This window comes from Carcharodon carcharias, chromosome 5, assembly GCF_017639515.1.
Source record: "Carcharodon carcharias isolate sCarCar2 chromosome 5, sCarCar2.pri, whole genome shotgun sequence".
Lineage (NCBI taxonomy): Eukaryota > Metazoa > Chordata > Chondrichthyes > Lamniformes > Lamnidae > Carcharodon > Carcharodon carcharias.
This window is the reverse complement of record NC_054471.1, coordinates 88,734,342-88,760,292: the sequence shown is the minus strand read 5'-3', so window position 1 is coordinate 88,760,292 and position 25,951 is coordinate 88,734,342. Positions and strand designations below refer to the sequence as shown.

Below are 25,951 nucleotides of genomic sequence, written 5' to 3'. Positions count from 1 at the left end.
AAAGAGAGAGCAGTCTTCAGGCTGTTTCCTCTGCTGAACACTTTCTGGACAATGCCTGTGTCACTTGCAATCTCTGTCTAGTGGCCAGGCAGCCTTGCCTTGAAATACTTCACCCATTGTGTATTTCCGAGAAGTTTTGGGTGTGTCTGTTTGTGAATGCCATTGTTTCAATAGCCAGTACTTTGCATTTTTTAATGTCTCTTCATTGGACACTTGTGAGTGTCGATCTGCGTCTGGAAACATCTCTCTTTTCACAATCTACTGAGGGTGATTGCTGGTTTCTCACCTTCATCTTGGAATGTGGCCTTGCATTTTTAAGCAATTGGTTCTGTCTCAGTTCAAATTGCAAAATTTACAGTCAGTTGAAAGTTGAAAAATCATAATTTCAAAAATAAAGGGGCATAGCCTCGAAACAGTATCCTGATCATTCACAGTTAGGCCAACTGTCACCTACAGGATGATTGGGGGTGGCAGAGGGGATCTGGAAGCTGAACTTGAGATTTTAAACTATAGAAATCATTGAGGAATTCAAAAGGGATTACAAAGGTTGGAGAACCATGAAAATGTTTTTGAGTCCCTGACGCACTGGTGGGAAGCAGCCAAGGTAAGCATCAAGAGACACTTCATACTCAAAGGTGTTCAGGAGGTGAGACAGAAACAAGGGCAAATGTCCTGACTCCAGAAAAGGATGCAGAACCTGTTCCTGCTGTAGTTGATGGGGTCAACGTCAAGAAGAATCTCCAGCAGCCCAGTCCCTAACCAAGCTGTTACAGTACAGCTACAACACTGGCATTTACCTGGCAATGTGGAAAGTTGTCCAGGTTAGCTCTGTCCATAAAAAACAGACAAATCCAACCTGGCCAATTACCATCAGTCTACCCTCAGTCATTAGCAAAATGATGAAGCATGTTGTCAACAGTGCTATCAAGTGGCACTTGCACAGCAACAACTTGCTTACTGACACTCAGTTTGGGTTCTGCTAGGGTCACTCAGCTCCTGACTTCATTACAGTATTGGTCCAAACATGGACAAAAGAGCTGAACTCCTGAGGTGAGGTGAAAGTGACTGCCCTAGACATCAACTCTGTGGGACTGGATCAGCCCAGATCTGCTGGTTGACAAGAGTATACTTCTGGCCAGCAACATGTCAGAATCCATGAGGAAAGGCATCATCACCCTCATCTACAAGCGATAGGGGTAGAGGGAGGAAATTAGAAATTAGCTTCTCATTTTGCTGCTCAATGTGAACTAAAGATATGTGTTCAAGGTCATCGCCAGTTGCTTCAAATCTGCTTTTACAGATTATTCCAATGTTTTAACCTGTTTTTAAAAAAGATCATTGCCACCTTGTAAGAAATACCCAAAAGTGTGGACAATAGTTTATTCCTTGAATGTCAGGTGATTGTTTTTGAACAGTTTCAGAGTGACTACTTAAGTCAGAAACTGTTCAGTGGCAGATATTACAAAATGAACAAAAACAAAAATACCTGGAAAAACTCAGCAGGTCTGACAGCATCTGCGGAGAGAGATACAGTTGACATTTCGAGTCCGTATGACCCTTCATCAGAACTAAGGCATAGAGAAATGAGATGAAATATAAGCTGGTAGAAGGAGTATTACAAAATGAAAGCTAACATAATGGTGATTACATTGTCTAACACGGACTTGTACCCATTGAAACATGGAAAATAGGAGCAAGAGTAGGTCATTCGGCCCTTCGAGCCTGCTCCACTATTCAATATTATCTGGCTGACCCTGTATCTCAATGCCATACTCCCACTCTCCCCCCCATACCCCTTGACATGTTTAGAGTACCAGAAATCTATTTCCTCCTTAACTATATTCAGTGACTTGGCCTCCACAGCCTTCTGCGGTAGAGAATTCCAAAGGCTCACCAACCTCTGAGTGAAGAGGTTTCTCCTCATCTCAGTTCTAAAGGGTCTACTCTGTATCCTGAGACTGTGACCCCTTGTTCTAGACACCCCCCCAGCCAAAGGAAACAAATCCCTGCATCAAGCCTGTTCATCCCTGTCAGAATGTTATACATTTTTCTCCTGCATGAGATCAGATTTTTTATAATTTGTTTAATCTCCAGTACAGCACTTCAGGTGTACTGCACTGTTGGAGGTGCCATCTTTCAGGTGAGAGGTTAAACTGAGACCCCATCTGACTACTTGTGTGTATGCGAAGGACCTCATGGCACTATTTTAAAGAAGAGCAGGGGAGTTATCCCTGGTATCCTGGACAATACTTATCCCCCAATCTAGATCATAAAAACTGATTATCTGCTCATTACCACATTGCTGCCTGTGGGACTTCGTTGTGCACAAAATTGGCTGCTGTGTTTTCCATATCACAACAGTGACAACGCTTCAAAAATACTTCATAAGCTGTGAAGTGCTTTGAGATGTCAGCTGGTCAAGTAGATTGCTTTCCAAATGCAAGCCTTTCTTTAACAATAGCATTACTTTAATTAAATTTACAGAACCGCAAAAAGTCAAAAATTGAAATGGCCAATTTTAAACTAACGTGGCAGATTGAAGTTGTTTCAAAATATTTGACAATAAATATTATGTCTGCACTCTGAACAGCAGCATCTTTTTTCTAAACATAATTTTCTGGTTCATATGCCAGGAATATTGGTAATGAACACTCTGGGCAACATGGCAGTTTACAAATGCTCAAACCGACCTCAAACCAACAAAAACACTTGCCAATCATGTGCAGGATTCCACTGGAGATAATGTAGGCTACCAGGACCAAAACTCTTGTCTCCAGCAAGAAAGCTGTTCTTCCAGTCCAGGAGTCTGACTGTGTTTACTGGGTTACAAGCATTTCACACCAAAGCAGAACATATTGACAAAAAGAGAAACAAGGGACGATGGGAGGTGACACCATCTTAAGACCTGCTGCACCAAGATGGACTCATTTCTCAAAACTCCAGAGTTTTCTGAACTCTCTTGGGCTCAATTTTGCTGATAAATTGTATTTTTAAATTTTATTATTTCATGGGATGTTGGCGTTGCTGGCTGGGCCAGCATTTATTGCCCATCCCTTATTGACCTTGAAAAGGTTGTGATGAACCAAGTTCTTGAAATGCTGTAGTCCATGTGGTCTCGGTGCACCCATCGTGCTGTTAAGAAGAGAGTTCCAGGATTTTTACCGAGCAACAGTGAAGGAATGGCAAAATAGTCCAAATCAGGATGGCGAGTGGCTTGGAGGGGAACTTGCAATTGGTGATGTTCCCACACATCTGCTGCCCTTTCCCTTTGAGATGGTAGAGGTCATGGGTTTGGAAGGCGCTGCTGAAGGAACCTTGCTGCATTGCTGCATTGCATCTTGTAGATGGTATACACTGCTGCCACCGTGAATCAGTGGTGGAGGGAGTGAATGCTTAAGGTGATGAACGGGGTGCCAATCAAACAGGCTGCTTTGTACTGGATGGTGTCGAGCATCTTGCGTGCTTTTAGAGGTGCACTTATCCAAGCAAGTGGAGAGTGTTCCATTAAACTCCTGATTTGTGCCCTGTAGATTGTGGACAGACTTTGGGGAGTCAGAAGGTGAGTTACTCTCTGCAGAATTCCCAGTCTCTGACCTGCTCTTGTAGCCACAGTATTTATTTGGCTAGTCCAGTTCAATTTCTGGTCAATAGTAACTCCAAATATGTTGATGTTGGGGGATTTAATGATGGTAAGACATTGAACATCAAGGGGCAATGGTTAGATGCTCTCTTATTGGAGATGGTGATTGCCTGGCGCTTGTGTGGCATGAATGTTACTTGTCACTTATCAGCCCCGGCCTGTATGCTGTCCAGGTCTAGCAGCATATGGACATGGACTGCTTCAGTATCTGAGCAATCGTGAATGGTGCTGAACAATGTGCATTCATTCGCGAACATCTCTACTTCTGACCTTATGATGAAGGGAAGCGTTGTATTATAGTGTTAGCCATTGTGCCTCATTGATGGGAGAGTCTTGAGATTTTAATGTTTAAACATGAGCTCTTTATTGGTAATCTTTAACTATTTACAGACCCCAGGTTAAATCTTGCATGGTGCTGTTGCCAGGCAGGTATGCTGCTTCTGGAGTTTTCTGTCTAGACTGTTCTCTGAGTCTATTATCATGTGACTCTGTACATCATACTGTGGGCAGTATTATTCTCCGGTCGCACCTTGTGGTACCGAGCACCTTTACATTACAATGGCATGCAGATGCACACAACATCATACAACGGGAAGGTCACTGATGAAGTAATGGAAGATGGTTGGGCCTAGGACACTACCCTGAGGAACTCCTGCAGTGATATCCTCGGAATGAGATGATTGACCTCCAGCAGCTACAACTATCTTTCTTTCTGCTAGGTATAGCTCCAACCAGTGGAGTGTTTTCCACTTGATTCCCATTGACTCCAGTTTTGCTAGGGCTCCTTGATGCCACACTCAGTCAAATTCTGCCTTCATGGCAAGGGCAGTCACTTTCTCCTCACCTCTGGGGTTTACCTCTTTTATCCATGAGTTCAGGAGCTGAGTGGCCTGGCAGAACCCAAACTGAGCGTCAATGAACAGTCATTGCTGAGTAAGTGCTGCTTGATAGCACTATTGATCGCTGTCCAGTACTTTGCTGATGATAGAGAGTGGACTGATGGGGCAGCAATTAGCCCGGTTGGATTTGTCCTGCTTTTTGTGTACAGGACATACCTGGTCAATTTTCCATATTGCTGGGTAGATGCCAGTGGTGTAGCTGTACTGGAACAGCTTGGCTAGGGTCGGGCAAGTTCTGGAGCACAAGTCTTCAGTACTATTGCCAGAATATTGTCAGGGCCCATAGCTTTTGCAGCAGCCCGTTTCTTGATATCACATGGAGTGAATAGAATAGGCTGAAGGCATGGCATCTGTGATGCTGAGTGTAGAGTAAAAGGTTAACATCAGAAGCACCTGATGTTGATATAACTATGAGGTAATACCACATGACTGAGTAACAGAGATCTGGAGGGAAGAGAAGTTCCAACCTCATGCAGAGTTCTTGAGATGTACATGGAGCTGTAAATAAATAATAATGATTTTAACAAACTGCAGTCTTAAGCAGTTTACTTTGGGAGAATAGAAGGACGAAAGGAACTAATTGAAGACCCAGCAAAAAAGTCAGAGCGTCATAGGTGCAGCAGATGCAAACTGAGACACAGACCCAGAATCTGGACAGCAGGCAAGAATCAACAACCAACACCAGTGAAGCAGCAGCTTGGTACAAGCATGGAATGCACACTACCACTCCCAGAATCTTTCTGGAGATCTGATGGCTCAAACAGGCTCAGAATTGGGCAACTAGGGTAAGAGATTTACCAGATATAGAAGCACTTCTGGTTTGCACAAAAAGGAACAAAGGATCAGGTTAGTACTTTATGCTATGCAGTTTGAGCTATTGCTGACAATGTAATAGTGAAGCAGGGAGTTGATGAGACTTCAAGTTCTTACGAGGAAGCCCTCCAAGCATTTGATTCATATTTCAATGTTCAAGAACTTATAATTTCTATAATAATTCTGTAATAATTCTATAAATTAATTATAGAAAGGACAAAATTTAACAAGTGAAAGCAAAGACCGGGCGAAAGCATGGATTTGTTCATCAACGATCTCTACAGGCTGGCAGAAAATTGAGACTGCAGAATACTGAGGGATGAATTGATTTGTGAAACTCTATCAGATGAAACTCTATCAGATTTCTTGCAAATGAGAGGAGATTAATTCTAATCAAGGCAGTACAAATCGCAAGGCAAACTGAGCTCAGAAAGCAATGGAAATGAGGCCATTCAGTTTATAAAACACAAAAGGAAAAGCGCACCAGAACAGAAGCCCATGAAATCAGGGAGAAGCGCACCAACCACCATCTTTAAATGCTCTCCATATGGCAGGAAGAACCTGCACAAGCCGGAAGAATGCCCAGCAGGGAAAGCAGAATGTCTCAACAAAAGGATATTTTAAAATTGTTTGCCGGTCTAAAACACAGGTAGTCTGCAAAAAGAAGGAAAAGATATTGAAGCTAAACCATGCACAAGAAGTGGAAGAACCACAGAAAATGAAATAACTTTCCTGGGGCAAGTAAATGAACCAGAAAATAAACATTGGAGCATTGAACTTGAAGTGGATTGACACCCCACAGAGTTTAAAATTAGACACAGGTGGGTGTTTTAATCTTACCTGACAAAGTAAAGTGGCTTAAGCATATTATACTGCAGTTAACATCCATCCAGTTACAAGGTCCAGATGGGACTACACTGATACTCAGGTCAGCACTTGCAAAATTAAAATACAAGGATCGAGAAATTATTGAACATCTGAGGAGAGCACAAGATGAGGACCCTGTGACAGGAAGTCAGCAGCATTTAGAGGAGAGTGTGAGAGGAGAACCCTGGGACAGGCAGTCAGCAGCACCTAGAGGAGAGTGTGAGAGGAGAACCCTGGAACTGGCAGTTAGCAGCACCTAGATAAGAGTGTGAGAAGAGGACCCCAAGCCTGGGGTGCACATTATTTTTAAAAGCAGGGGCTACTTACATTTAACAAAGAAACACAAGCAGTAGGGAAATAAAGTTAAGTCATGGCCAGGTAAAATAAAGTTGCATATGTAAACCAAAGTAAAATAAAGTTAATGCAAGAGAAGCAAATTGGGGCGGGGCGGTGGGGTGGGGGGGTGGTATGTTTAGACTAGATTGGCAGGGGGATAGGAACCTGAGGGCAGATTCAGAGCAGGGAACAGGAGACAGAGAATTAGTGAGTGAGTGACTCTAAAAGACAGAAGCAGCACAGATTAAAAAGTGTACAGCATAGGAATTTGGCAGTGTTAAAAGGTATATATGTAAATGAAAGGAGCATAGTAAATAAAGCCAATGAGCTGAGGGCACAGATAGACACATGACAGTATGATATCCGCTAGAACATAAACCTGGCTTAAGAAGGGCAAGAATGGCAGCTCAACATTCCAAGATATAGAGTTTTCAGGCAGGATAGGGAGGGGAATAAAAAAGGTGGGGCTGTAGCATTATTGGTTAAGGAATCAATTATAGCTGTGAGGAGGGATGATATACTAAATGAACCATCACATGAGGCCATATGGGTTGAACTCAGAAATAAAAATGGAGCAGCCATACTGCTAGGAGTGTACTATAGACCCCCAAATAGTGGATGGGAGATAGAAGAGCAAATATCTAGACAGATTTATGAGTGCAAAAACAATAGGGTTGTACTCGTTGGGGATTTCAACTACCCTAATTTCAATTGGGATACAAACATGTGAAGGGTACAAGTGCCACAAAATTCTTGAGTTGCATTCAAGAGAACTTTCTTAGCCAGCACATAACAAGACCAACGAGTGGGGGCACTATTCTAGATTTAGTCTTAGGAAAATGAAGCTGAGCAAGTGGGTGAAGTAGCAGTGGGGGGCCATTTTGGAGATAGTGACTATAAAGTAGTTAGATTTGGCATCATTATGGGAAAGGACAAAGATACAATAGGAGTAAAAGTTCTAAATTGGGGGAAGACAAATTTTACAAAGCTGAAAGGTGAGTTGATAAGAATGGTCTGGATACAGCTATTAGAAGGAAAAGCTGTGTCAAATCAGTGGGAGGCATTCAAAGGTGAGATCCTAAGGGCACAGTGTAAACATTTCCCCACAAAGAAAAAGGGTAGTACTGCCAAATCTAGAGCCCCTTGGTTATCTAGAAGCATACAGGCCAAGATAAAGCAGAAAAAGAAAGCTTATGACAGTCACAAAAGACTTAATGCTATAGAAAGCCTAGAGGAGTATAGAAAGTACAGGGTGAAGTAAAAATGGAAATTAGGAAAGCAAAGAGAGGATACAAAAAAATACTGGCAGGTAAAATTGAAGAAAATCCTAAGATGTTTTACCAGTACATTAAGCACCAGAGAATAACCAAGGAAAAGGTAGGGCCTGTCAGAGATATACATGGTAATGTGTGGGTTGATGCCAAAGATGTACGCAGGGTTCTCAATGAGTACTTTGTCTCTGTCTTCACCCAGGAGAAGGATGATGCAGACATTCTAGTTAAAGAGGAGGACTGTGACTGTGTCACTTGCCATTTTAGCACTCCACCCTGCTCTCTTGCCCACATAACTGTCATTGGTTTGCTGCATTGTTCCAGTGAAGCCCAATGCAAACAGGAGGAACAGCACCTCATCTTCTGACTAGGCACTGTACAGCCTTCCGGACTGAATATTGAATTCAACAACTTTAGATCTTGAACTCCCTCCTCCATCCCCACCCCCTTTCCGTTTCTTCCCCCTTCCTTTCGTTTTTTTCCAATAATTTATATAGATTTTTCTTTTCTCACCTATTTCCATTATTTTTAAATCTTTTATGCCCTGCTAGTCTTTCCACCCCACCCCCACTAGAGCTGTACCTTGAGTACCCTGCCATCCATTCTTAATTAGCACATTCATTTAGATAATTTCACCAACTTCAACACCTCTTTGTTCCTTTGTCTGTGACATCTTTTGATTATCTGCTCCTATCATTGCTTGCTTGTCCCTACAACCACAAACCCCCCCCACTTCTCTGCCCCGACCCCCACCCCCAACCTTAAACCAGCTTATATTTCACCCCTCTCCTATGTCCCACTCAGTATCTGTGGCAGCAGCAGCTAGTTTGGAGAGGATCCAGTTTGAATAAACAACCCTACTCAAAACTCCGTCTGTCAACAGATGCCACATAACCTAGAAAGCATTTACGGCTTTCTCCATTTTTGTACTCAGAGCTTAACTTGTGAGTAAAGGTTAAAAAAGGAGTAATTTTATTAGCATTGAGACTAAACAGAATTGAGTTTTCAAGATAATATAGGGATTTGGACAAGCTGATCCAGACAAATTATTCATTACGGCAAAAAGAGTTAAAATGCTATTGGGCATAAGGTAACAAGTGGAGAACTCAGTTGAAACACTTTAATACAAAAGTTTATTAGAATTATGGAAAAAAGTAACAATGGAAAGCCTTGAACATACTGTACAGACGACTTCAATAAGCGATTCATTATTGGAGAAGGGATGAAGGATTATGATGAGATGGCAGGTAGGTCTATCACAACTGTAGACTTATTGGGTTTTATTTAAAGTTAGATAAAGAGTAATGAAGGACATGCAACACCTAGATGTTTGAATGCAGTGTATCAGTGATGACAATGTATGTTGTGTTCAGAATTCAAAACATGACAAATTCCTAATCTTGGCTGTATTACTAGAAGGAGGTGTTAATCAGGATAAGTACTTCTTGCGAGTAAGAAACATCTCGAATGCAAGTCATGTGAGACTGCCTTTTCTCATCACTTACTTTATGCTGGGACAATCATTATCCAACTTTAGCAGAAATGCTGAAATGCAAACTACTGCCTGGCTGTTGCCTAGCAAATTGCCAATTGCTTTTACCATCAAACACTGTCAAAATTTAAAATATTAAAAAACTGTCATATATGAAGTAAAATAAAAAAAGGACAGTAGTATCGAGAAAGAGGTGGGATTTTTATTCCTGTCTTACTGTCTTTTATTATTAGCTGTTGAATGGTTAGACCTGAAACATTATCCTCTTCTTTGAAATGCTGATCAAATTCCTGTGTATCTTTAGTATTATAAAGCTAATGGACTTAAAAATCCTTCCATAGCAAGCTAATGTGATGCTAATGCAATAATTTTACACAATAAGGAAAATAGCATTTAATGATTCCATGCTGAAGGTAGGATAACATTAATTTCACCAGGGGTTCTATTGGAAAAATGTAACCAATCATCTAGTGCTGCATGTCTAAAATATCAGCTTTGAACTACCATTCTGGGCTCCATTACTTTATTTTAAAGTGTTTCTGAGATTAATCATTTTGTGGCTGAGATCATTTTATGTAACATGGCAAACCTAAGAGATGAGAACTAACAGGAGCATGATTGTAATCAAAAATTGTCATAACTCATAAGTAAGGAAGTCATAATCACCTCACAAGTGGAATTCCATTCCATGAAATTTCAAACATTGCATGATATGTTTAATTTATATGAATTACAAGTTTCAGTTAGTTACAAAGCATAATTATGAGTATGTTTTATGCACCCTGAGGAAGTCAGCTGAAATCACCATGCAATACCATTGAATGAAAAGTGTTGGAAATTCATGAAACTTCATTAAGGAATTTGTTAACTGTCCTTAATGAGACTCAAGTCATCAAATTCATATCTTGATTGTACATAATCCCCTTAAAACAATTATATCCAATTTGCATTATATCAGGACTGTTGAGATGTCAACATTTGTTCCAATGTTTAATATATGTATTCAGGTTATCAGGGCTGTGCTGAATTTTCAAATTCACTTTGAATTTTTAATAATATTGGAATTAAGCTTTGTTTATGTTTGAAATTTCCTTTTCATTCCTGTGTTAAGCAATGTTTGCATTGGGAGAATGTCAAAAGAAACTGTTTATTATAAAATTAGAACACAAAATTTGCTGGAAGTGTGGCAACTTCTGTGGAACAATTAGAGAGTAAATAGAAATTGTATACCTGGAATAATAGGGTATAACTATGCCAAGGTTATGCTGAAGGTTTATAATGTTGCATAAATGAGGAAAGATTCGAGGAATTCAAAAGATTAGTGGTGGGGGTTGGAGGCCAGGAAAAGTGGTACCTAATGTAAATTATTAAACGGCATATAGCATGGAGAATGTGAATACAGAATGTTATTCTAGGGTTAGTCAGGCAGTACTTAAAAGGACATGGATTTTAATGAACAAAATCTCAATTTAAAACAAAAAGAGAAAAAAATAAAATACTAATATTTGTGATGATCAATCAGGTTAATGTATTGGAGTCAAAATTGGAGGAGATCAAGCTGAAGTCGTGTGCCAGGCTAGATGAGATGAAGGGAGGGAGGGAGCGGTTCGATTGGTCTAGACTCAGGACCTTTCATTCCATTGAGTATGAAACGAGCTATGGCACAGTCTTTAAGCAATTGAGAATCTTCTTTAACAATAATGTTCAATTTAATCCATCACAAGACAGTTTGCCTGTTGCTCCTGCTGTCATGTCTGCACCTTTCCCAGTGGATTAGGGACTTGAAGAGTGTACCAGATAATGATGTGGAGCTGGGAGGAGTCAAGTGATTCTCCCTGTCGAGTGGAGCTAGAGGGAGTCCGGCCATTCCTCCCTCGCCTCCCCTTCAATTCCGGAGCTGATCCAGAGTAACAGCAGCAGAGAGAGAGCGGGAGACTCCACCTCCCCCCCCCCCCCCCACCACCCTTCCTTATCCCTCCATCCTTTTCCAGCGGCAGCGGCGGGGAGGAGCAGCCGAAGCGAGCCCAGCATCCAAGGTTCGAGGGCAGGTTGAGCAGCAGCTCCTGTCGGCTGGGGCGGATGGCGGAGCGGAGAGGCTGCGGGGAGAAGATGCTGAGAGGCCGGCTGTACTGGCTGGCCTGAGACCCCTCCCTGACAATAACAAGCAGAGAAGCGGCTTGTTTTCCTTGGGGACGGACTGGCTGATACTGAGGGGAAGATGTCGGCATCGCTGGGCCCCCGCGGTCCACGGCCACCCGCCGCGCCGCCCACCATGCCCGAGATGCCGGACCTGAGCCACTTAACTGAGGAGGAGAGGAGCATTATCATGGCCGTGCTGGAGAGGCAGCGAGAGGAGGAGGAAAAGGAAGAGGCGATGTTAAAGTAAGGAGAATGTTCACACATTTCATTTCTTCCCCCAGTGATGCAGAAGGTGTTTTACCGGTTTCTGACCCGCCCTCACATTTCTGCTGGTTATTTTATTTATAGACAATTTTTCAGCAGACCCCTTGCTTATTTGAAATGAATTTGATGAAACGAAAAGCCTGTAGTTGTTTTCTGTTCTGTTGTGATTACTTGTCAATCAACCTCCTTATTGTATGTGTTTTCATTGCTCTTAAAATTTTCTAACAGTTCTAGTTATAAAAACCTAAATGGACAATGAAGAACGATGAGAACAATACATTTCTATTCTGTGCTCTTAATTCCAATGATGTAGCTCAGGCCACGTCTGACAGGAACCCGCCTCTACCAGATGATTTTTTTTTTATAAAATGAGAGGCCTGATCCTAATGTAGATCTTGGACTTAACGAGTACAAACACTTATCCATCTCCGATTTCTTTGCTGTTCAGCTGTTACACACACAGCTTCCCACTACATTGTATTAGACTACAGTCTCTCTCATTACCTTCCACGGTCTGTTGGGCGGGGGTGGGGTGGGCTGGGGTTAAGGTGTGTGTTGAAGATACAATTATAAAACCGGTAGGCTGAACACATGGTTAGATTATTTAGTTTAAAAAAAAACTGTTTTGTCCCACTCTTCAGTTTTTTTTGTATAAGCATTTTTAATCAGCGACTTACATAATCAGTACATATACCAACAGAGTGATGCTGCATCACCAGCTTTGGTTATCTGCAAAACATAATAAGCATAAATATGAATTCAGTTTTCTGAATAATAATTTTGTAAAAGCTAATCCATAATTGGCTGCTGCATTGTGACTGAAATGACCTGTCAAAGTAAAAAACACTTGGATATGTTTAGCATGAAGCATTGAGGGCCCAAAGCAAAGACTGTCACAGGTGTAGCGTGCTTCATGACTGTATGTGGGTGTGGTTAACATCCGAGTATCTGATGTGCATTAATGTTTGCTGTGCTTTTTCTGTGTGCGCAGATTCTATGATATGTATGCTGCTAGGGACTTCAGGATTATGGTACTTAAATACTCAGTGTGTTATGCTAATATTTTGGAAGAACACAAATGTTCATTCAGTTTTCCCAAATGGTGTGGTAAAGTATAGGTAATTATACGGATGTTCTGAACCAGTGGACACACAACAAACAATAAGTGGAATGATTTTTATTTATTTTCCTGATGCTCTGATTTAATCTGTACTTTCTGAATGGTTGTTGTCATTTGAATAGCAAATTACATTTTCAGTTTGTGCATTTAATTCACATACTATGTATGTGTATATGTATGTGTGTATGTATATATATGTGTAAATATATATTACATATATATATGATTATATGCACAGATTATGGGAGGATTGCTGTTAATTTTAGCAGGAAACTACAATTGCTGACATTTTAAATGGAATACTGAAGTCTTTACCTCGCTCTTTAATTGATTAACTTTTGTGACACTTATATATGATGCTGTGAGCTGAGGGAACTCATTACTTTTCCCTCGTTAGATTGTTATGATTTCCTTTCACATTTAAAAAAATTGCTGCTCCTCAGCCTCACAGTGGTTTTAACTGTTACCTGTATGGAAGAGAACAGTGTGTTTAACAACATCCAGTCAAAATAGGTTTAGGTAAGTTTTTGTTTAGGTATTTATAAGGTATCCAGAAAAACGAGATTCCAACATGAGGATAATTTGAAATAACATATTGTAATGTCTAGGCATACATGTGTCGCTGTTTTGAAACTTGTGTTTAGATTTGATTTTGGAATTTAAGTTTGTGTTTTTAGTTTGCAAAGAACCATAGGCCTGGAAGTCTCATTGTAATCATTTTTAGGTTGGACATTTTAACATGGGTTCACGGTATGGCTGTGTAGAACTGCACAGTAGAACTCCATATTTAAGTCACATAACTTGCTCCATGGGTGGAATCTCATTGGTGACTTGACTTTCCTTCTCTCCCCAGCTCAGTTTATTTGCTAATCTTGCCATATATATCTGTGTGTTTGTGATGAAGTGGACTAACTAACCAGATCAGCAATGAGTGGGTAAAAACAGTACTGCTGTTTGTTTTTGAAAGACTTTGAAAGAGCCTGACCATAGCAGCAGACAAGTGAAAGAGATCAACCTCTTAGTCTGAATTTGCAATAACTGGATATGAACTGGTTGCAATTTTTGGTACAGGTGAAATACAATTTACTGGTTGTTATAAGTGAAACAAAATAAATGATTGTGCTGCAGGATACTTTTGGTTTATGATGTCCAAAAGTTATATTATTCATATCTCCCTCTCCTTTAGCTTTTTGTTTCAGACACTCCTCATTTGACTGACTGGCCTGGTGACAAGCTCTGAGTGCCAATACTGGTGATCTGTGATTATATAGCATGAGTGTTTTGTAGGTTAACAAATTCCATGATTTTATTTCATAGTTCTGCAGCAACTCCCATCGTTCACTTGATGATGCATTGTCCACATGCAGTTTTGTCATGGAGCCAGGAAAATCATAGGAACATCAGAAAAGAAAGAGGCCAGATAGGCTGTTGAGCCTCTTTCGCCATTCAATTAGATCATAGCTGATTTTCATCTTAACTCTATTTACCAGTCTTGGTTTCATATCTCTTAATACCCTCAGCACCAAAAACCTATCAATCTAATTTTTCACAATTTTCCAACTTGTATCACCTCAATATTGACCATGTGCTGTGTTCGGATGTGCCCCCCACCCCAGGTCATTTCCCCCCTCCCTCTGGCCTCTGGAACCTCACTGGGTTTAGGTTTGCACTCCTCGCTAAGACTCCAGGACCCAGACTTACCTCCGTATAGTTGGACTGCCTGTAGTCCCAGCAGTGGCCACCGCTCATGATTGGCCAGCAGTTCTCTAAGGCAGGACTTCCTACCAAGATAGGGGTGGAACTCTCACCTTAAAGCAATTAATGTTGCCCCCAGTGTTAAATTGCTGTGGGGTAGCCACTGGGATCATGGGTGGGCACCCTGCCCTGACTTTTAAGCTGGGCAAATGGGGAACAGGGTGCCCTGTAAATCCAGCCGTCATGGCATCATTTCCAAGTAAGATCCAATACCTTCAGGAAAGGGGTTCTGAGGGGGCGGCGGGAAAATAAATGTAAACTTTCCTTCCTGATTGGAGGTTCCTCTGTCTGATGAGGTGAATGAACTGAGACAGGCCATTTACTCTATGGACTGTCAGCTAATTTTCTGACTACATACATTTGGCACACAATTATTTTTCTATTGTCCTTACCAGTTTACATTTCTCTGTTGCCTACTTTCAGTGGATAACCAAATTGAGAGGAGAGAAAAATTGCATCCAAATCATTAATATTGGATATGAATGTCCCTGAAGCTCAAGCTGGTATTTTCAGATATTTTATGTAGGAGATGAGAACCAGGCGGGAATGTACTAATCCAGTATCACTGCAGCGCATGGGTATCTATAAGGACCCTTTATGCTAAAATGAATCCTATATGCTCCTAGTAGCATCTGTATTGGTTTATATTATGTGGGGTCAATTATGACAAGCTTTGTATTTATATTTGTTACTTTCTAGCAAAATGGAGATATAAAGCCCCTGGGGGCACACAACTCTTATTGATTTAGATAGAAGTTTGCTTGTTGTTTAGTACCCTGTCTGTGATAGCAACGTGGGTTTACAGCTCCATCAACTGATGGTCAGTTTTTATTCCAGCTGAGGTAAGATGCTTTGGGTCAGTAATGTATCTCAAGCAATGTATAAAAATCTCAATCAAAATGTTACTCTGCATATAGAGTGTTCCTTCCTGTACCTTCCATGCTTAAGAAAGTAATTAACCTGAGCTGAATTAAATGACTTGGTGTTTAATATGGTGCCAAATACAAGCAGCAATGTCGTATTTTGGAAAACAATTTCAATTAATCATACTCATTACCTCTGTACGTGTGCAACAGAGTTTGTAGAAGGTCAGAAATCCCTGAGCTCCCCCAAATCTGATTTTGATGTGTGCTTGAGCATTACCTTTTATATTCCATTGTGTAGCAAATGACATCATGAAATCCCAAAGAGCTAGGTTTAATAGATCCAAAGCTTAATTTGACCGACAGTGACAGGGACAATGATCTTTGGACAAAGGTGATGGGGGTGGCTAGGCTTAACAGATCTAAAGCTTAAATCATTACAAAATGTTACATTGGTTTTAATAAATTTTGAGCATTCAATTTTATTGTAACATTGGATAGTGTTTGGTTGCTGACCTTGTGGGTATTTGGCTGTTAATAGTTCACAATTACTGTTTTATGTTGGGAAGGGACAGCTTTTTTGGGACTCATTAAGATTCTTTTGCTCTTGTGATGTACTCCTTTAGATTGTAGTACACTGGAAAATATGAAATCAAGATACTCTTTGTCCCTCTGCTACTGGGAGACCTGCTGCTGCTAATTGCAAAGGATGGCAGTCAGTTAGTCTTGCTGCCCCTCCACTGTCTCCCACCTCATTTCTGCAGGATAAATAAGGTGGAAGCCTCGCTCTCCTTAAATATATTTGAATAAATAAGGGTGTCTCTTGCAACTTTCATGCTGTCTTGCTAAAAGACACTGTTTTCATGAGAATCCATGCTTCATTTGGCAAACTGGACTATGAATTTGGGCACTTTGGAACCCGGATTGAAAGTAGCCAGATTTACTGTGTGGGACTGTTAATAGTTGTAAAACATCCTATCAATGTCAATTGTATTTAAATCCAAGTTCATGAAGCTGAAGGGCAGTTCCATGATAGACTGCATTCCACTGTCTGTGGGCAAAACCTTCTCATGTTGAGGGTCCCAACGATGGAACTCATGTGCAGTCACGGTTGCCAGCTAATTAGATATGCAGTGGTGTGGGCCCCAGCCAATCATCTGGTAGAGATGGACAGGAAGTTGCTGTCCCCACTGTTACCTCATGGGGTCAAAGGTCCAGGTGCTAAGTTTGAATGATACTTTGATAGGCATTCCCCACTCCTTGCCATCCAGCAGCATCTGTCTGGTGTTTGTGAATTATTTGTAATCCCTGGGTTCTGCTGGCATGTACACAGCAGTGTTTCATGCAGGGACATCATTCTGGCTGGAATCTGGATGCAATGAGGGTGTCACAGGCCTCTCCGGTGCATTGCTCAATTACCTTTTCCTCTCTACCTTTGGTGATGTTTGACCCATCCCCCTTGACCAACTATCATTCACTCGTAGAGCTTCCCCTGTCACTGTTGGTCAGCACCCCCCCTCCCCCCTCTACCCCCCTACCCCAATACACTCACCCTACAATCCGTCATCCTTGACCTTTCCACTATCATCCTTGACCTCTCCTCTGTTACTTCCAACTCTCAGGACTTCAGCATTGACCTTATCTCTATAATGCTTGATCACTCCACAATCAAGCTTAACCTACTGTCTGCAGACATTGAATTTTCCTGTGTGGTCCAGTTTCCTCCCTCTGTCCCCCACAAGCCTTCGTAGGGCTGCCACCTTCCTCCCTCCTTCCCTCCTTCGATCAGCCATGCCTTTCACAGCAGCGAACCATTCTCAATGGATCAATGCCTCCTTCCCAGTTCATCAAAGTTCCCCACACAAGAAAAGCAGCTTCGACTCTGTTCAAATCTACCAAGAAGATTACCTCGCCTGCTACATGCCACCTTAACCAGTTGTGATTCTGAAGGCACGAGTTTCACGTTTGGTTCATACTTAATTTAAAAGGTACAATTTAATCTGGTGAAGCATTGAGCGTACATGAGGTGATTTATTAAAAATAGGTCCCCACCACTTGCTGTGGCGAAGCACGATCTGTCCTCAATCTGCCACCAATCTAATGACCAACTTTCATTCTGCTGTCGGAAGCTGACATTTGACTTCCCGCTCAGATAGATGCCCTTGCCTGCCTCATTCCCTGCTCATCGGAGCTTACAAGATTCTGCATTTAACCAACACTTAAAGCATCAATGTCCTATAACCCATTGGATAATTAACTTGACTGCAGCAGTGTTTTGATTAGCTCTTTAGTAAAATTGTTGTAATTGTTTGGGATGTGAATTAACATTAATCAAGAGGAATTTTCAATAAGTACTGAAATTCTGAAATTGATCAAAATATTCGTCTTCTCTCTATTTCCTGATAATATCAGATGAATTCCCCAAGTAGGTTCCATCTCATAATTTGTCAAAAGCTCAATTGATTTGGCAGTCATAGCCTTTACAGGGCAATAAGCTCCACACCCTCAAACCATTCATGTGAAGGGTTTTCTTTCTGCATTTGGTCTTAACAGGATTAGTTGTAATTTTAAGATTATGTTCCTTTTGTTCTGAATTCCCTGACTGGATGAAAGAGTGATTCCCTTTCTGCTCTTTAATTATTTCAAACATCTAAATTAGATTGCCCTTTTTATCTGTAGGGAATATAGTCCAAAATAACTGAATTCCTCAACATGACTATCGCTGGGACTTTCTGGCCTCGCTGCGGCGGGCTCCCCCACGGCAGATGTGGTGATCCATTCAAATCCTCGTTGATTTCATTGGAGCAGGAGGATCCTGCTGGTTGAGGGACTGGAAAATCCCACCTTGTGACTCTATGGATAAGTCCCTTCATGTCAGTTATTGTTAGGATGAATTTTCATTGGAAACCAAAGTCCGCATACCCTTTCTAAGGTGAGGTGACTAAAACTGAGCACAGTATTTCTGGTATTTCTTTGCTTTTGCATTCTGTACTGCATAATGAAAGCCAGTATGTTATTAGTCATTTTTATTTGTCTTTGCATATGTGAACTTGCTTTTCATCACTTATTTTCCCAGATAGTTCAATCCCTTTGTCCATAATCATCTTCTGTGCTTCCTCATGCAGCCTATATTTGGGTCCAAAGTAGAATCATAGAATGGTCATAGCACAGAAGGTCCATCATGTCCCTGCTGGTTCTCTGCAAGAGCAACTCAGGTAGTTTCACCCCTCACCATTCTTTCCCTGTAGCCCTGCAATTCTTTTCTCTTTGGGTAATTAACTAATTCTCTTTTGAATGCCATGATTGAATTTGCCTCCACCAGTCTCAAAGGTAATGCATTCCGGATTCTAAAAGCAGGCTGCATTAAAAAAAGTTTCCCCTCATGTCACCTTTAATTTTTTGTTTGCTATTCACCTTAAATCAGTGTCCTCTGATTCTCAATCCTTTGCCAATGGGAATATTAGTTTCTCCCTATCTACTTTGTCCAGACCTCTATCAAATCTCCTCGCAAGCTTTTCTAAGGGGAACAGCCCCAGTTTCTCCAATCTATCCACATAACTGAAGTTTTTTATCCCTGGAACCATTCCAGTAAAGTACCTCACATTGTTGCAATGAACTGCATGTGTCATTGTTCCACCCATTCAGGCAGCAGAGACTGTCTGTTAGTGGGCCTAACAAGTCAAAGCCTAAGTGCAAATGCAATTGTGTCACCTGGAAGGCCCCAGGGTGTATAGGGACTGGAGGCAGAATGGAATGGAATGTGATAAATATTTGTAGAAGATTTCCATAAGTAATGTAGATATAGGAACTTCGATTGGAAATGGTTGTCGGGAATTGTGTGTAGATGTAACATTTTTAATATATTACTCGTTGATGTCCAGTGTATTGCACATGTTAAGTCAGAAGATATGATGTCTCTCCTGTTGCTACTTATTTCAAATGCTGCTGTTTGCCTCTCTTTCCCTTCTCTTGTTTTCCTTCCCATAACTCATCTTTTGCCCTTTTAGCTCAGGGATCCATTTTCAAATAGATTAGTAACCACAGACTCCTATTTAGATTATAATACTGTATAATACTCATATTTTGTAAATGCCACAGATAAAGAATGTTTTAATAATGCTGTTAAGAAAACAGGGTATTTACTTACAGCTATCAATCAGATGGCTCTTCCTGCTTCTCCTTTCAGAATCTGTCTATTCTTGGTGCCATGTTTGACAAAGATCGTAAATCAAATTTTTCAGAAAAAGTGGATGGAATTTCAAAACGTAGCTTTCAAAAGCACCTGGAAAAATTCTGAGAAACAAGAATTAGATAAACTCAGAAATGTTGGAAACTCTCAGCAGGCCTGGCAGCATCTGTGGAGAGAGAACCAGAGCTAAAGTAAAGTAATGTTAACTCTGTTACTCTCTCCACAGATGCTGCTGGATCTGCTGAGTGTTTCCAACATATTTATTTTAATTTCAGATTTCTAGCACTTGCTGTATTTTGCCTTAGATTTACTCGCTCTGATAAAATATTGGCTGTGCAGAGTACTGGGAGGCTGACATCTCCTGGAATCATAGTGCCCCAATACAAGAGGCTGCAGCCTCTGCTAACATAAACCCTTGGGCAGGGCTTTTGACCAAAAAGCTCAGTTGTTTAAGCAGCGGCAGGCAATCCTGAGAGGCACCTGTCGGATGCAAGCAGTTCATGGCGTCCTGGCTGGTTGCCCACATCGTGCACCCATAAGGACAGCTACACTCAGTATGCACTTTCATATTATTGCAAGGACCCTTGGAAAGTCTCTCTGGACCCTAGTTTGAGGACCACATTTCTCACTGGCTTTTTCTTCCCTTTTGCTTTACCTTCATGTGGAAAGTGGTGGTTGTGTGGCAGAGAAAGGAGAATCCAATGCTTGCAGGCTGCACCTGAGGTGATTCTTGCCCACTCTGTCTTTCTTGCTCATCCTTTGTCCCTGCATTCTCTCCATTGTCCACCTTCCCCTCCTCTGTTCCTCTCTCGCCCTCCCTTTCGCTCCCACCCTTGTTTACAGCTCTTACTACTAACCATATTATTTAGAGATATTGTAAGGGAGGGGGTTAAGGATTATTTTCAGAGAAAACTTGGAAACTGTTACAAGGCTTTTTGTTATCTCACCAGTTAATTCCTTCTATTTCCAGGCTTATTGCTGCATTTCAGAGCTGGTAAAGTAGCAAGTTGGGGTAGATGATCCAGAACCAATGCTGTGTGAAGTTGTAAGATCTGATAGAAAAGAAAAATTGGAAACAGAAATATGTGAAATGAACAAGGGAGGCAATGAGGGGCTGATTGTATCAGTGAATCCAAAAGTGATTTGAGGCAAAGTAGATGTATGATGCTTCCTTGATAGTGGAGAGTTATTTTGGGCACTGGGTGAAAACAGGCACTCAGTGGGTACAATATAAATAATACTAGCCTGTTTGAAAGTCTGGATTTCGCACACAGTCTGGTCCTAATTGCTGATTCCCATAATTTGAACTTGTTTGGAGGTGCAAAATCAGAAACCTGCAGATTCAGCACCCAAGTGCTGATTGGATCCAGTTTCCATGGAGCAGTATATGTGGATTTTTCATAACCACTTCGACTGAGGATGTGGAGTATTCCAGCTGATCAATGTTTCAGGATTGCACAGAAGTTGAGGGAGAGACTGCACAGATTCTTGGATATGGCACTAGAGGTCCTGTGGAGTAGACCCAGAGGAGGAGGGATATCCTGCACCCATATTAGAGAAGCACATCACTTTGTTCTACTATCCCTGTCTCCTGCAGCAGCTAGAGCATGTTTGCTTGGTCTCATGTCCTCCTACCAGTCCAAGCCCTTCTCCAGGCCAAGAAGACCCCCTCGCTCCTGACCCCAGCAAGATGCCCATGAACAAGCATTCTCCTTAGGATTTGGGATTAGAATAGTTAGGTACTTGTTTGACTGGCACAGACTCAATGGGCCGAATGACCTTTTTCTGTGCTGTAGACCTCTGTGATTCTTTCTTTTGGTGACTCCTGTCCTATGCAATGTTATATGCACTTACTCTATTTAGCTGAAATCTGAAATAAACGTTGCTTGAGTCTTGGCATAGTGTTTTAGAAAGGCTCCGGATGTGTTTCAGCTGTCTTTTCCACAGCTCTAGCAGCAGCTGAACATAGGAACATAGAAAATAGGAGCAGGAGTAGACCACTCGGCCCCTTGAGTCTGCTCCACCGTTCAATTAGATCAAGGCTGATCTTGCACCACAACCCCATTTTTCCATACTATCCCCATCTCCCTTAATATCCAGAAATCTATTGATCACTGCTTTGAACATATTCAATGACTGAGCTTCCTTAGCACTCTGGGATAGAGAATTCCAAAGGCTTACCACCCTCTGAGTGAAGAATTCCTCCTCATCTCAGTCCTAAATGGCCTGCCTCTTATTCTGAGACTGTGTCCCCTGGTTCTAGACAGGTTCCTAGCCAGGGGAAACACCTGCATCTACCCTGTCGAGCCCAGTAAGGACTTTGAATGTTTCAATGAGATCACCTCTCAGGGACAGAAAGAGAAGACCTCTCCATCAAACCAAGCAAGCCTTGGTGGAGGTTGCAGAGGAGGTCAGTAGACATGGAGTCATGGAAAGAAGCTGGCTGCAGTGCCTCAAGTAGGTCAATGACTTCTCCACTCAAACCTTAATCTCCTTTGGGGGTTCCAGCAAATGGAGAAGTATAGCGGTCTGAATGTTCGAGAGGGAGAGCCGATCATGTCCGCGCCTGTAGGTAGAGGCTGCTGCATCTCCTGGGAAAGGGTTAGCTGCAGCTCTGTCTGGGAATGGGCGCCAAGGTCGCTTCAGAGTAGCCCACTGTCACATGTAAACCATTAGTTATAGATTTTGCAGTAACTGTGCAAAGTGATTAGGCATTATGTTTGATCTGGTATGGCCACTAACACCAATCTCCTGTGGCTCTGTGTGCTCATCATTTACACATTGCAGAAGCAACAGGTGCTTGTGATTGAGGGGGGTCTGGGTTTCCAGTAGAGTGAGTGGCTTTTGTCTGCTTGGATTATGGATCTTTACCTGGATGGATGATTGAATTGTTAAGGGTCAGTAGAAATGAATAAGTGCCTCCCTAGATCTCCAAGCGGGACTGCAACTCCTATTCTGCTTCCTCATCTGAGGATGTCCCATGCTCCACTATGGCTTTGGCAACCCAACCACAGGCAGCAGGTTGTGTAAAGCACAGCAGACTGTCCCAGTCCAGGAGATCCTTGCTGGGGCATAGTAAAGGGTGCCACCTGATCAATCCAAGCACCCGAATCTCATTTTGAGGAGGCCAGTGGTTTGCTGGATGGTTGCTCTGGTTGCAGAGTGGCTCACGTTATAATGTTCCTCTACCTCAGTCCTTCGGTTCCTCACTTGTGCCATCTTCAGTAAACCTTGTCGGCAAGTACCTTTCCTTGTAGGCATGCTGACTTGTGTTGTGGGGAGTGGGTGGGGTGGGCTGCGAAAACCATAGTGGAGAATGGGATATCCTCAGATGAGGAGAATGATAAGCATGCATAATAGCAGTTGCAGTCTCACTTGGAGGGTGTCAAGATTTAGGGAGGCCCTTCCACTCACACATTCCTATTGACAAGTCAACCATCCATCTACATAAAGCTCCACACTCCATGCAGACAAAAGCCACTCACTCTGCTGGAAACCCAGACCCTCTCAGGTGGGGGGCATGGGAAGCTGTTTCCCCTGGGAGTGCCAGAGAATGTAACCAATGTGATTGCTCTCAGGGTAATGAGCACACCTGCACCTTCCACTGAGGGTCATCATAGACCTGATTGAAGTTGAGGGAGTGAAATCTCTTCTGGTTGATGAAGGCTCCTGGCTGGTCTGCAGGAGCCTTGATGACCACATGCATATAGTCTATGAGACCTTGCACACGGGAAAATTCCACCATGGAGTCAAAAGCTCTGGCTTTTTCAGAGATACTGCCACTCTGACATCTGGAGGGAGCTCATCTGTTATCTGTACACCCTGACCACTGGGCATCCTTTGTGTTATAATGGTATAATAGCACCAATCACTCATTAGAGATTGTGCAAACACACTGGTGGGTGGGTTTATTAAGAACAGGCATATGTGAATATATATATACATGGATAGAAAGCTTGAGGACATCAGCAGCAGGCCTGTGTGTCTTCATCTTGAAGCCGAGGTGAAACTGAGGCTGGATCACATGACTCATTTCCTTAAAGTGATACCATGCTACTATCTCTTAAAGGCATATTACATCACCCCCCCCCTTTTTAAATATATTTACCCCTCCCCCCCTCCAAAGAAGTACTTACAATACATGTTCATGTTTAGTTACGATTACATAGGTGTAGGTGAATATATGAGTGTAAAGGTAATCTGCTGGTGTGCCCAGGTCTTGTAACGGTAACCTTGTCTGGAAATGTCTTTAATTGCTTATAGTGATCTGTGGGATTATCATTATTGGATGTTGTTCCTGGTTGCAATTTGGATCTTGGCCTTGTGCAGTAGGACTACATGGTGGTTGAAGAGCTGGAATGGGTTGGATTTGTCCTCGGTTACACCTCACTGTTGTGCCTTTGTGTGTAATGACTTCAAAGGACCTGGATTCCAAACAAATCCTTGTCACCTCGGCTGGTAACCATGTACCTTCTGTGAGAATCTGGATGAGAACTTGCTGTTCCAACTGTAAACTTGGCAATTCTGTGCCCACTTTTTATCATGCACGCTGGTCATCCTCTCTTGCAGCTTTAAATTTTGCTCTTTAGTTCCTGAGAGAGTAGAATGGGTAAGAGTAGGTAAATTGGTACGCACTGGCCTGCCAGACATGAGCTCTGCTGGTGATGGAATAGTTGCACGTAAAGGTATCGTTCTCAGATGTAACATTACAATGTGCAGATCTTGCCTGGTCTGCCATATTTGAGATTAGGGATTTCACTGTGCAAAACATTCGTTCAGCTAAGCTGTTAGATCAAGGGTAATGAAGAGAAGATGTAGTGTGATCGATGTTCTACTTCTCTCTCACATCGTGAAATGGCTTACCAATAAATTGTGGACCGTTATCCGAAATAATCTCTGTAGGCACACCAAATAAACTGAAAATAACTACATGACAGTTGTACTTGACATATTATGAAATTTTTGAATAATGGGACACTTGTTAGTCAACAATGATGATGAAGTCAGTGCCATGGACATCAAAGAGGCTGGATGTGATTTTGGATCAAGGATAGGTACGAACCTCGTGTGGAATCAGAAATTCTTTGTGTTGGCATTTGCTCTTGACATGCCTTGCACTTCTTGATGATGACTTCAATACCATTGTTCATATCTGGCCAGTAGATTGTCTCTCTTGCGGGAATTCTCATCCATCTATGTCCACGTTTGAGTGAGTGATGGCATCTATCTTTTCTACAAGATTGACAGTGTGAATCATGTGTCCCCCGCTTTTTGTCTCTTCATGCATATCATGACCTTGTTTGTCAGTCATCTCATGTATATGTTTCCGCCTGGATACCAGATGGTTATTCTTATTTCTTGAAGGTACCCATTGTGTATGGTCTGTTTGGATCAATGCATGGCTCTTTGTAGGTGCATCAGCCTTTGCTTTATTGCACTGCTGCATCTACATGCCTTGCAGAATTGGTGGAAAGCTGGACATTTCCTTGATGCATGCAGAAGGCCACACCTTCCACATGTCTTGCTAGGTTTGGGTGTTCTAGTGTTGTAATTGGTGTTGTAAACATTGTTGACCTGTGAGGATTGCTTCGTACTTGCATCCATTCTTGAGTAGCTCTTTGATGATATTCGCTTTGGGCTAGTGTAGCAGATCTTTCTGGAATGTTTCCATGAGAGTGGATGCGATCACCAGCTCTACAATTCTGTCTGCTAGCTCTGCGTTTCAAAAGTCACTACTTTTCTCTGTATCTGCTGACAAAGTGGTCTATGGGTTCTGTAGGTTTTTGTTGAAATGACATGAACTCTAGTCGATGAATATGGAAGTTTAACCTAATTCTGAACTGGTCTTCCAATGTAGTCCATATCTTATAGGGATCCTTTAGCTTTTCTGCTGTTAACACTGGTATGTTCAGCCTGTGTAAATCTTAATTCCCAATTACTAGGTGAATTTTTATGGCTTGCTTGTCTGGTTCAGATGCACCTGAATCGAGAAACTATAGCTCTGTATGCTGTTTAAACATTCTGAATTTGGATAGTAGGTCAACTGCGTCCCAATTCATAATTGGGGAATTTTGTGGGCTTTTTGACATTATCTCTTTGACCTTCTTTGTCCTATAGTGTCTGGGATGAGTGTTGCTGTAGCCGCTATTCTGAAGCTCCATTGTGATAATCTCAACCTTCTCTGATGGTTTTGTTTTTGTGTTTTTTTTTGTTTGACTCACTCTCGCTCACTATTCATCCAGCCCACATCCTGGTCACTCACTTTTCCTGACTGAGCCAACCCTGTGCTGGTCCTCTCGACAT

The 25,951-nt window shown here is 41.9% G+C and overlaps 1 protein-coding gene across 1 annotated transcript in view; it reads left to right on the top strand.

Annotated features, from left to right (window-relative positions):
• The first annotated feature begins 11,536 nt into the window (after positions 1–11,536).
• rims1b (regulating synaptic membrane exocytosis 1b) overlaps positions 11,537–25,951 on the top strand; it is a 688,681-nt gene continuing 674,266 nt past the window's right edge. Inside the window, exon 1 of the mRNA XM_041187360.1 lies at positions 11,537–11,700. Coding sequence (XP_041043294.1) covers positions 11,537–11,700 — 164 coding nt within the window. The remainder of the gene's footprint in view (positions 11,701–25,951) is intronic.